Source organism: Culex quinquefasciatus, chromosome 3 (genome assembly GCF_015732765.1).
Source record: "Culex quinquefasciatus strain JHB chromosome 3, VPISU_Cqui_1.0_pri_paternal, whole genome shotgun sequence".
Lineage (NCBI taxonomy): Eukaryota > Metazoa > Arthropoda > Insecta > Diptera > Culicidae > Culex > Culex quinquefasciatus.
In genome coordinates, this window is record NC_051863.1 from 18,723,326 (window position 1) to 18,736,601 (window position 13,276).

General features: G+C 41.4%; 1 protein-coding gene across 1 annotated transcript in view; it reads right to left on the reverse strand.

Annotated features, from left to right (window-relative positions):
* The window catches only part of LOC6046350 (14-3-3 protein epsilon), a 40,754-nt gene that overhangs the window by 7,992 nt on the left and 19,486 nt on the right, over nucleotides 1-13,276 (reverse strand). Inside the window, exons 2-4 of the mRNA XM_038258645.1 lie at nucleotides 649-803; nucleotides 269-583; nucleotides 28-208 (exon numbers count right to left, since the gene is read on the reverse strand). Coding sequence (XP_038114573.1) covers nucleotides 28-208; nucleotides 269-583; nucleotides 649-803 — 651 coding nt within the window. The remainder of the gene's footprint in view (nucleotides 1-27; nucleotides 209-268; nucleotides 584-648; nucleotides 804-13,276) is intronic.

Here is a 13,276-nt window from a genome sequence, read left to right on the forward strand (position 1 = left end):
CAAATAAGCGTTCTTCTCGACACTTACCGTCACCCTGCATATCGGATGTCCAGAGCGTAAGGTTGTCCCGCAGCAGCTGCATGATGAGCGTGGAATCTTTGTAGCTTTCCTCGCTCAGGGTGTCGAGCTCGGCGATTGCGTCGTCGAATGCGGCTTTCGCTAGGCGGCAGGCACGATCCGGCGAGTTCAGGATTTCGTAGTAGAATACCTAGAGTTGAAAGATTGATTAGTGGTTGGTTTGGGAGGAGTGTTTGCTGGTTGTACTCACTGAGAAGTTGAGTGCGAGTCCCAACCGGATCGGGTGCGTCGGCGGAAGGTCCGTCATCGCGATGTCGCTGGCGGCCTTGTACGCGACGAGCGAGTTCTCGGCGGCGTCCTTGCGGTCCCCACCGGTGGCGAACTCGGCCAGGTAGCGGTGGTAGTCGCCCTTCATTTTGTAGTAGAACACCTTGCTTTCGCCGGTCGTCGCGCACGGGATCAGATGCTTGTCCAGCACCTCCAGGATGTCTGAGCAGATGTCGCGCAGTTCCTTCTCCACCTGGGACCGGTAGTTTTTGATCATCTCCAGCTTCTCCTCGACGCCCTGCGATTGAATGGTTTTGAAGAGTTTATCAACCTGCGGAAAATTGCTACCAATGAATCCCTTACCTTGTTCTCTTCCTTTTGCTCAATCGACGAGATTATCCGCCACGAGGCACGTCGTGCACCGATGACGTTCTTGTACGCGACCGACAGCAGGTTCCGCTCCTCGACTGTGAGCTCGACGTCCATGGAGGCGACCTTCTTCATGGCCTCAACCATTTCTGCAAGAAAGAAAGCCGAAACGGGAACACAATTTTAGTAACGGGAATCTCTTAGATGGGAGCTGGGACATTTTTTTTTGCTCGCTTCTTCCTCCTTCTGCAAAGGAACCTCATTTTTTCTGTTTGCCCCGGAGCGACGGAATGTGTCGAGAGTTGCTCGAGAGGAAAAACTCCCTCGCCACCCCCCCAACCAAACGCCTCATTGTTTCGAAAGGGTTGTTTTAAGTTTGCCCCTTTGGCGAGCAGGAAAACTTCAAGAGCCAAAGTAGAACGAAGGACGACGACGACAAAGGTTGGAGAGGAAAAAATCGATTTTCGTTTCGTCGGCTGGCCGCCTGGCAACAGGAGCGAACGAAAACCGGGATTGTGGCAGCGAAAATTCGCCGTGAATAATTCAGGAAACAGATGGGTTTGGATATTACGATATGAAAATGCAAAACTTTATTTCAACAACGTAGAAATTTGTTAATTCAAAAAATCTCTTGAATAATTGCACGACGTAGTGAAAACTCCGCTACTCATTGTCCACATTTTCTGGTGGCGCAGGTATAAGACTAATGATGATGTAAGCACAAAGCAAGTTGAGCAAACAACATATGCCACACCTGGGCTGGGACGATGTGCCTTACTTGGAGGTGGGCGCTGGTGATGACTGTAAACTTTCCCGTTGCGAGAGTGACCGGCAAAATCGAGGGGAGGAGGACAATGCCCCCCATCTTTCCGCCAAATTTAATGGTAATGGGTTGTTTTCCCTCCGGTGATGACCATATCTTGACTGCAGAAGCTACTAACTAGCATGTGATTCCCTTACCGAATAACACACAATTCATTTGGGACCCCCTAAAAAGGCGCAACAAATGGTCAACACTTGTCCGCGAGTCCACCCACCAATATTAACTCTCACACAATATATCCAAGCGTACTTTATTTAAAAGTCTTACACTAAACCTTAAGCTCTTAATTTCTGATAAACGTACTTTCCTTTCATTCTTTTACACAGGAAAAAATGCGATGGTAAAATCGCATGCAAAAACATGTAACATGGTGAGAAAAGAAATTGAAATATTTTAAACATGCGGGTTTCAAATCTAGCGCTCACGGAACGGACTGCGCCTCAGCTCGCACGGCTGTCAAACCGTTGGTAGGATTTACCAACATGAGCTTGACATATAGGTCAATAATGTTTTTCAAAATGATGGGCTGCATCCTTCTGTATGTAATATTGCATTCATTTTTATGCAAAACTCATGCCATTTACACGCAAAGAATTTTTATAAATGTATCCCGATTGACCACTCAAATGCCATTTTCAAATTCCCAACTTGTTACCGATTTTCCAGAACCTCCAAGAACAGGAATTTCTCACCCAAAAAATAGTTTACTCGTTCTAATGATTTCTAATGATTTTGAATATTTCAATAAATTTAGTTTTTTAGTTAGGATTAGTTGTTAAAGTGATTTTTTTTTTCTTTTTACCCAAATGTATTCGATTCAATGCAATAATGTAAAACAATTTGAAGTTAATAAAATAAATGTGATCAGTTAATAATAAAACGAAAAATACAACAAAGATGAAGAGCATTAGGCCATACCACTTAGCATGTAAAAGAAATGTAATTATTATAAGAAAGTTCAATAAAGACATATTAAATTTAAAAAAAAAACCCAAAAAATGATTCCGAAAACAGTCTATGAAAAAGACAACATCTGCACCCGAACATAATTTTTAAATAAATTTAGAAAAATAAACTATTAAGTACTTGAGGCATGGAAGCACTCAAAGTTACAGTTAAAAAAGAAAACTATAAAAATTATAACTCAAAAATATATCATATATTATGTTTCATTTTAGACAGTAAAAAATTGTGTAAATATTGAATGTAATTTTGGAAGGTTGAATATTACCTCTTTTATGATGTAATTTTACCTCGATTTTAACTGAAAAAGTGACATTACACCAGAAAAGTGGTAAAATTACATTTTTCTGACATAAAAGAAACTTCCCAGATGTAATATTGCAATGAAATATTTTCTGTGTCATCATTTATGTTTATGTTTCTAGGTTTCGATAGAAAAAGAAAAGAGAAATTTAAAAATTACTAAATTTAAAATTAAACCATATTTTTAATTTTTTCAAGAAGCGCATGACAGCTTTATCGGCAGTAAGCTATGGTCGCGTCCGGTTTGTTTGATTTTTGCTCCGCGTTTTTTTCGTCTTCTGAGGATTTCCGTCAAATTCTTATCGGCTAGTTCTAGACAAACTTGTGAGTGGCAGTGGACAAGGTGGAGATTGTGGAGATATCCGGGATTCGCGTTGCGTTTCTGCATGTCCGGGAAGACGTCGATGACCTGGGATAGAGCCTCAATCGCGCAGATGACGAGGAAATCTTGGCTGATTTGATGCGGCCGGATTGGCGGCTCCTAAGAACTTAGGAGCTGCAGGTTGGGACACAATCTGGCTGTGTCTTTCGAAGATTTTAAGATTTTCTGATTCTTGGTGAGAGCTTTCCATCATTATTTGCTAAATGATTATATACCCTTATATTATTATACTATAAATTCAATAGCCCTCCTACCCCTTCCTCACTTTCCCATTCCTTAATCCCATTTTGCCCAATTATCTGCCAAATTTACACAAACACACCACACCTAATTGATCCGGAGCGTTTGGTACGGTATGTCCACGCATCCTTCCTCCCCTGTAGATTCTATGGAATGTGATCCATTCACAGAATCCTCTCTGCGGTAAACACAACGCAGTAGGGCTGGCCGCTTTAATTTTTGTATTACATTTTCGGGTGATCTCGGATGTATTGCAATTATTAATATTGACAAGAAAAGTGCTTGGGGCGTAATCTAATCACAAGACTTTCCAGCATGCTTTCATCGGACTGGCTGCGTTTGTGTTAGATTAGATTAGATTAGATTAGAAGCGCATGACAGCTTTATCTTATAAAAAAAAACAAAAATTTCGTGCAAAACAAAATGTTACCAAGTGTCAAACCAAATGTAAAAAAACGTGTCTCACCAATTTTGTTTTAAAAAGCTTCCAATCAATTGATTTAGAATTTAAAATCAAATAAATAAATTAGAACAGTGAAAGGAACTTTAAATTGGTAGTTTAGTGCTCAAAACAAAATATGTTCGAGATTAAATTTTCAGAAGGTCCTATCTGCATAGGAAGCCCATGCCTCATGGGTTTTGAAAATTTATTTTAGAAATTAATTGAATAATATGCTTTGGATTGCAGATTTTTCCCGACATTTTGACAAAAATCACACATTTCCGCTTTTTTCCTTTTTTCTGAAATTTCAGATTTTTTCTCGACTTGAGTGACCACCCTGCATGATGGCACTTTGGAATTATTAAGATCTTTTTAAACACATTTTCGAAAAAAACAGGGATTTAGACTTTTTATTTCCGGAATTTAATTTCAAATATGATTGGAATTTCAGGGGATATTTTTCCCAGCTTATTTATTCCAGTAAAATGGTATAATACTGAATTATTAAATAGATTTTAGTCATATTATTGGCATTTCAGCTTTTGTCCTATTAGATTGTATAGGTTGATTTTCATTGTTTTATTTGAAATATTTTTCAAAGTTTGTGTCTTCCTTCTCGGTATTAACAATTTTTCGAATATAAGGTGGCAAAAACATTTTTTTATTGAGATAAGAATTTTAATCGGTAGCAGGTAAATTGATTCAATAGCATTTTATAGCGCTTATATTTAAAATTAAAATAAATATGGGCCATTTTTGAACACTGATTTTTTTTTAAAGAATAAGAAATTCGATTAAAATATTTGAATTCGAATAAAATATTTTCGATTATTTCATGGATTTTATGGAATTTTTAAATGTCTTGGTAAAATATTCGAAAACCTGAAAAAAGCATACTAAAACGTGAGCGGGGGATCTCCACGTTTTTTCCTCTCCTGTAGATTCAAAAATTGTGTTGTTTGAACATTCACACTCAACCGCAATTCGTTTCAACGAATCATCTTGGCGGTTAACTTGACTCAGTAGGCCTGGCCGCCTTTATATTTGTGATGTTCGCATGCATTTTAATTCAAAAACACCTTCGAAAGACTGGCTGATTTACGTTATAAGTTATAAAGTTTGAAGATCTGGCAACACTGCCCAATCCAGCAACTTCAAGTTACAGGACATGTGCTAAATATAATTTTATTTAATTTCCCGCGAGGGTTAACCACCGTTCACCGGAAGAGTACCAGCCTGCTTTGAATACCGTCTCCACAGCCCGATGACAACCAACGCGTGCCTTTTTTTTCGTTTATTTTTCTTCTTCAAATCCCACCAGTGTGACATCTGCGTGCAAAGGTGCAGAGTGGATCTGCCCACATGTCGTAACGACCACGCGCCGAGTGGGAATATCAATGTTTAATGATTAACCGCGCGCGCGCCCACCACCAAGCGATTTCAAGCTTTAAGCAAATTTGGGTTCGCTGGAAGTGTGCGCTGAATTCCGAGTTGAACGGTCCCAGTTCTGCACAAAACTGCAATCGGCAGCCCGGCCACGGGAACAATTAACTCGGTGATCATTGAGCCGGAAAATGGGCGTTCGCGCACCGCAGCACACACCACGTTAGAGAGACGGAACGTGGAATTCAAAAAATGCAACCAACCGTCGACACGGCGACCTCTTGAGACCATTTCCGCGCGGGTTCAATTATTCCGCGAACGAAAGGCCAATTAATCCCCAATCAAGCACTCTCGCCGCCTACGGGAAGCGCTATGGGTGTAATTGCCAACAACAGGTGCTGCTTGAGCCAGTGATGCCAGGCTGGACACATGCCGCGGTGCAGATAACCTTGTCGACGACCTTGAACTTGTGTGCACCATCTGTTAATGCACCGTGTCTAACTGTGTCCAAGGCCCGGATAGGCGCGTTGTCTTCGACATCCGTGCCAGGTCTTGTGCGAACGCATCGGACTTGTCTTCTTTTTTTTTCGCAACACCCGCTGAACCGTGGCACCATCTACAACCGGTTCGCGTTGGCAAGTTCCAGCAGAAAAATGTGTGCACAGGTCTTGGTGGTAATGTCTGCACAGCGCCGCGGCACACACACACACAATGGAACGCGGTTCAGGTGAGATAACCGCCTACTACTAACATGCGGTAGTTGGTAGTAGTGCCAGCAGGCGTTTCTTCAATGGTCCAAACAACGGTATCGCTACCCTTCGAGAGCTCGGGTTGGTGTGTTGGTACGTTCGGATCCCGCGGTGTTGGTGAGATCCGACGGAAGCTACCAACACTAATTACCCGAGTCCGTCGTAGCTACTCACTGTCGCGGGAGAGACGATTCCGGCACCACCACCACTAAGAGGGGCGGATGACTCGTTTTTACTCGCGCTTTTCTCTGGGGGGAAAAGAATCGATCAAATCGCGTGCGGCTTCGCACTGGAACGGGCGACGCGGCATCGACTTGGCTTTGTAGTGGTGTGTGACTGGGCGCGCGATGACGTTTTTGCTTCACCACTTCAGGTGAGCCGCCTTTCGGGGAAGTTCTTTCTTCTTTTGCTGGAACGGTGGCACGGGCTCCTTTTTTTGTCTCTTTCTTGGAAACTAGATTTCAACCGTCTGACTTCATTTGAGAAAGAGTCTTGTTTGCTCAATTGTAAACTATACGTTCATTGTGTCGAAATGGTGAATGATTCAACGCCTATCGTTTCGGTTGCGTTTCCCAAACACCGACGTAACAATCAAATAGTAGTAGGCTTCCGGTTATTTCAGTCGTTTCCTCAGCATGCCTAACTTTATTGATCTGTTTCGTGCAAGTGACAGATTACGGCAGGTGCTCCAGGCCATAGTGAGAATTGTTTTGAGAATCGGTATCGATTGGTTTTTCAAGATCTGGCATGGTCATGGTGTGTATTGATCTGATTCGTGCTTGGGACAGATTGAAATTGGTGCAAGATTCTTGATGGCGATAGTTGAGTTTTGCGTTTCCCAAACACCGACGTAACAATCAAGTACTAGGGTACTCTAGTCCATGGTGAGAATTGTTTTGAGAATCGATACCGTTAGATCTTGTATGCTTCTGGAAATCCTCGCCGTCAATAGGGTTGTGTGTGTTGATCTGATTCGTGCAAGTGACAGTTGGATCGAGTCCATAGTGAGAATTGTTTTGAGAATCAGTACCACTAAGTTCTTCAAGATCCTGTATGCTTCCGGAAATCCTCGTCACCTTTAGGGTTGTGTTTGTTGATCTAATTCTCTTTCTAGGGTGCTCCGGATACGATCTAATGGTGATTTGTGACTCGAGTCTACGGTGAGAATTGTTTTGAGAATCGGTATTGCTTGATCTTGTATGCTTCCGGAAATCTTAGCCGTCATTAGGGTGGCGTTTGTTGATCTGATTCTTCTTCTAGGGTGCTCAGGTTGCGATCTAATGGCGGTTGTTGAGTCCATGGTGAGGATTGTTTTGAGAATCGGTACCGTTAGATCTTGTATGCTTCTGGAAATCCTCGCCGTCAATAGGGTGGTGTGTGTTGATCTGATTCGTGCAAGTGACAGTTGGATCGAGTTCATGATGAGAATTGTTATGAGAATCGGTACCACTAAGTTCTTCAAGATCCTGTATGCTTCCGGAAATCCTCGTCGCCGATAGGGTTGTGTTTATTGATCTGATTCTTGCAAGTGACAGATTAAGAATATTCTTGATGAGAGTGCTGGGTTGCTTCGATTGCTGTCTTCTTCCCGCTTCGTCTTTAGTCTTATGTCAGGTAATCTGAAATGGACAGAAATCAGAGCATTTCCCAATACAAAGCCCCTTCACTGAATTTTATAGGTGGTCAAGAATTACACGAACCCCAAACTGGCCACACTGTCCGTCTGTGAACCAGTAAAACGCGCGCGGCGCTGCTTCTGTAGAATTAGCGGCAACCGGTACCCCAACATACCAATACATGCGAGAAATCGAAATCCGTCACCGATACATCCGCGGTCATTCGCGCTCCCCCCCAAGTCGTGTGTGGGCCCTCTTTCGCTGGCAGCACAGCACACAGTGTGTGTATAGTATAGGGAATTCCAGATCGTCCGTACACGAACCGGTCCCGCGTCGCTTTCACCAATACCAACGAGGCGCGGTACAACAGGAGATTTTATGCAAATTTTAGCAGCGTTTTAAGAATTTAATCTTTTCTCTCTTCCGTATTAATTTTTTTGTGTGGTAGATTCGCTTTCTCACCCATACCGGCTACTCTCGACACACAGTTGAGGATGCCGTTGTGGAAGCTTCTTTTTTCTTCGAGGTTTGAATGGAATTTTCACCGCAACCTGTGTGCGTGTGTGTGTGTGTGTGTCCATGCTGACAGAACGTGCTCATCTTTTCTTCTTCCCCACACCCGAGTTCGGTGTGTCGCCAAGTGGACCCCTCGTCCGCGCGCTCTCGGGATGATGATGCTGCGTTCGGGACAAGAAGACGGGTTACGTAACCACGCGCCGGCACATGACGCGCGATGAATAATACAACGTACACGGGTCTCATTACTGCACATCTGGGGCGCATCGGGCGACCCCTCGCGGCTTGACACTCGCCAACCGAGTTTGAATGACTCGTCGTCGTTGGCCATGACACGCTCGAAAGCCATAAAAATTCCAATATGCAGCAGCGCGCCCTCCCCGGGCGATTGTCACGCCTCACCGGACGCATTGAGGAGTTCAGCGGTGGATATGTGAGATAATTATGATTCGTTGGGACAGGCAGAGCACTTGACGAAAGGGCGCCCCCAACCCTTCCTTGCACATGTGCGGAGAAAGTAGGAATCAGTCGTCTGGCATGGTTTGCAATCAAGTGTCAGAATCCGGCGGGTGCACCTTTTTGTAGCGAAACCGAATCTCGTTTCTCGGAATCGACCGACAAAAAATGAATGATTCAGCAGCACAAGTTGGAATGATCTCTCACGATGCGGTAGATATCTCATTAAGGGGAGAAGCAAGTGCAAGCTTTATTTTCTGTGAAAGTAGGAATGGGAGAAGAGCGAGCTCTGTGTTTGGCGAACTCAGCTAGGTTGGATGTCCCTATTTTGGGCCTACCGAGTGAAGCTACTATGACATTCAGCTCACTTCTTTACAGAATACTCGGCTGATAGGGCATGCTTGATGACCATTTTAACATGATTGAAACAAGGGCGTCTATGTGAGACGCCAGTCGTTGTCGAAAATAGGTCCAATAAAGGGACATCCCACATCGGTATTAGGTCCAATAGAGAGACATCCCTTTCCCATTCTGAGTGGTGGAAGCGATTATAAGATTATGGTTTTATGTCTATTCATGATTTCAACCTATATTTAATGAGAGATGGTTAAATTAAATCCACCACAATTTACAGGTTACTTTTCAAAAGGTTGCGAAAACATGCTGATTAGTCATAGAGCTTGATGACACCCCAAGCCCTTTTCTTGTCACAGTACATCGAAGAACACCCGCAATGTATTATCAAAATTAAAGTGGCCAGCCCTACTGCATTGTGCTTGCCACCAATAGAATTCTGTGAACGGAACACATTTCACAGAATCTACAGGGGAGGAAGGATGCGTGGACATACCGTTTCAAACGCTTCCGTTTCATAAGGGTTTTGTTACAATAATCTGATTTGTGATTTAACCTGGCCAGACCTACTGCGTTAAGTTAACCGCAGAGATCAATATATCATTTCTAGTGTTGGAGCTCTTGTGCCATGAGAAAAATGAAACGGAATTTTGTATAACTTGCTAAATATAGAAGAATCAACTCATGTGTTCAGAATCAATTCTCAACTTTAAATCCAGCTTTCAACACACTTTTTCTGAGCCATGTGACCTAACTACGGTGGTCACATCGTAGTTTTCACACGTTTTCGTGAACGACTGAAGCAAACAGCGATATCTCCCTATCGTCCAAGGACAGTATATTGAACCAAAGTGACTGGTAGATGTTCAAACGATTCCCGCCGACAAGGTTGCCCACCCCCCGTCGCTCCCCGGAGCCATTTATCGATCGACATGGAGAAAAAGGTCCTCTTACTACCACCCCCCCCCCCCTTCATTCCAACTCCCGTTCCGTGAGTTCCACCGGAAAACCAACACATTTATACTGAAATGGTGGTAGCAGCGGTGGCGTTCCAGTGGGCTATTATCAACTCTAAACCATCCGGATCGTTTGACACGGCCGTTAAGCCTGTCCCCAAACCCCGCTCTCTCTATCTCACTCTGTTCCAAGGTTTATTATTCACTATTTAGCTTTCGTTACTCACAGAGGACAAAAAAGGATTGCTGCGCAACAATTCGCTCGTTTGTAATGGGGAGAACGAAAAAAAAAAACGAGAACTTCCCATTTGTCCTAGCTGCCTAGTAGCTGTTCATTTGCCTTTCAGCTCATACACAGTACGAAAATTATGTAAATTTGGAAGGTTAAATATTACTTCGTTTATGATGTAATTTTACCTCAATTCAGACTAAAAAAGTGACATTACACCAGAAAAGTCGGAAAATTACGGGGTTTCAGAGGTCACATTGTCACTATTTTAGTCTAAATTGAGGTAAAATTACATCATAAAAGATGTAATATTTAACCCCCAAAATTATCTTTCAAATTCAGATGTAATTATTACCATGATTTTTTTCTACTGTGTAGAACGCGCCTAATACGACTGGAGAGGCTTTGCATGACTACTTTGGTTCTCCAAGTACTCCCCTCTCCTAGAAATGGTAACTCCTGGGTTGCGTTAAACGGCAAGCCTTTTTTGGAGCCCCGAATCGCGAAAAAGCGTTTGCTCGGGGTAAACACATCTCTTCCAACTCCCATTGTGGACACACAGGTGTCGTGGGTAATGAAAGCAATCGTCGGTCCGACGACCATCGCAGTTCGTTTATGACGGGCGATTAATGAATTGTTGATGACGCCCCCCGAACGGAATGTCCGTGAAGGCCGCCGCGACCAGAACCCCCAACAATGGTCACAATTCCGCGCAAGGTTAGTCGGCGGGTTCTTGCTCTGGTTACGCCGCTCGTCAAAAATTCAACAATTTGGTTTAATGAGCGCTTTATCGATTGGCGTCGTCGGACAGAAACAGGTCACCGATTTACGACCCCAGAGCACACCTAGGCGCCGTCACAAAGTTTGTCAACGCGAATCGTTTAGCTACGCGCGCCGAACCAATTGAAACCAATTTCACCACCGTTCGCCAAGAAGTGGCTCGTCGTCTCTGTTGATTGGTCTGCCATTCTCTCTGCCCTGCTATGGCGACGAACGAAACCACTGTAACGTGACCGAAACTTGCGCGCCCCGTATCACATGTCCATTGTGTGACATTGGTGCTACTGTTGCTTTTCGATGTGGCAGCTTCGACAGGTACGCCGCCTTGCTCCAGGTAATACGAGCAATGCTTTGAAATCGCAATACAGCTGGTTCAGCGATGCCACCACTTTCGAGTGATACCCAACTCTGGGAACTCTATTTGGAACTGTTAGTTAGGGCGGTTGAAAGCATCAAAAGTTGTCCAGATGTTGTAGAACCTGGAGTAAAACTGTTTTTTTTTTAAATTTCAAAGAAATGTCTTTGCAGTTAACTTAACGCAGTAGGCCTGGCCATAGATGACTGTATGAGAAGCCTATGAGATTCTTTTGAGGTTCTACAGGATGAGGTGGTGAAAGTCCAGGGTTGTTACGGAGAAGCCGAAAAAAAATCCGCGCCGTATTAGGAAAACATTATTTTGCGCGACAAATATACAACACAGTTTTAAAACAATTTAATTTTTTATGATCCAACAAAAATGTTTTTGAGAACAAAAATTATACTCGTGTTATGTTTAACCCTCTACTGCCGAATTTTTTTTTTTCGAAAATCCCGTGTTCATGTTTTTCTTGTTTCATTTTTTGTATTTCAATTTGCTTGTTTTGTTTAGTTCTTTTTTGTTATCGGTAGTATTTTGCCTATTCTACCTCCTCCTATCATTATATTTTGCCTATCTAATTTTTTCATGTTTTTACAATCACTTTTTCATTTTTTCGCTTGATTTCACATTTTCTGCTAAAAAAATTGCACCATTATCACTTAAATTGTTCAAAAATTCGTAGGGCCATAGTCTGGGACACTAGAAAAATTACTGCATACTTCTGTTTACTTAAAATATACGAAATGTTAATAAAAACACAGCCAAAGTTGACCCCTAAAAAATTACATTTCTAAAAACATTGGCAAAATCACATAAAACAAAGCAAACTTCCAACCCAAACATTTTCTTAAATTTCAAGAGTTCTGCTTTCCGATGCTTTTTAAAGATCAAAAATTGGTTGAAAAATGGATTTTCGGCGATTTTTTTTAAATCGAAGCCCGTCTAAAGGCGGGGTTGGGTTTCAGAGGGTTAAGAGTTACGATGGAAGCAAGGAAAAAATCACAAACGTTAAAACAATTTTAAATCCAGAATAACCTCATTAGACCGAATCTTAGAATGCAGAATGTTGAAACGCCGAAAATTATATGGGCAAATTTATTTATGCTGCGATCAATTAAACCAGAGGGAAAAGCCATAACAATAAATTTGACAATAAAATAAATTAAAATATTTTAAAATTTAAATATACAAATAAATTCAAAAAAAAAAAATTTAAAACATCAATAAATTGCTAAAACTAAAAGATTTAAAAATTCATAAATCTAAGGACATGCAGTGCGTACTCGATGATCCTCGCTAAAGTGTCGTTCAGAAAAATTGAAACACAAAATTTGTATTATTTTCTTCTCCAAATTTCTCTAACCTAAAATATGACTTCTGAAATGCTCCAAAGTTATCAGAAAATCAGTTTGAGAATTTAAGAACTGAAAAATTTAAAAAAATTGAAAAAAAAATCAAAAATTTTAGGATTTAAGAATTTATTAATTTTTGTTGAATTGATTGTTTTTATTTAAGATTTTTATTTTTTTTGTATTCGATAATTTATTCTTGAATTTTCTCATTTCCTGAATTTTTTGAGTTTTTTAATTAGGAAATTTAGTTTTTTTTTTAATTTTTGGATATTTAAAAATCAGAATTTTAAATTTTTGTATGCAACCACTATAAATAACAAAAATGTTTTAAATTCGTGAATTCCTGAAACCTGGAGCTTTTTTTTTGAAAAGGTCCAATAAACCAAATTTTCAGTATTTGCTTTTTGGGTGTTTTTTAATACCCCTGGCTCAAGGCGGTTTCAAAAACACCCAAAACGCAAAAACTGGATATTAGGATATTATTGGACCTTTAAAAAAAACTCCAGATATTTTGATCTAAAGTCAAAGGCGGGAAGCCAGCTTCTGTTACGTCCAATCAAGCTCATATTTGGGATTTGACCACAGTACGCCCACCAGAACACCACTAATCTTTTTTTATTCGAATGTCTATATCTTCAAGAAAAGTTTGAAATATGGTTCATAAGAATCAAAATTGAACATATCCAGTTTAAAATAAACAATAAATAAGGGTAATAAAAT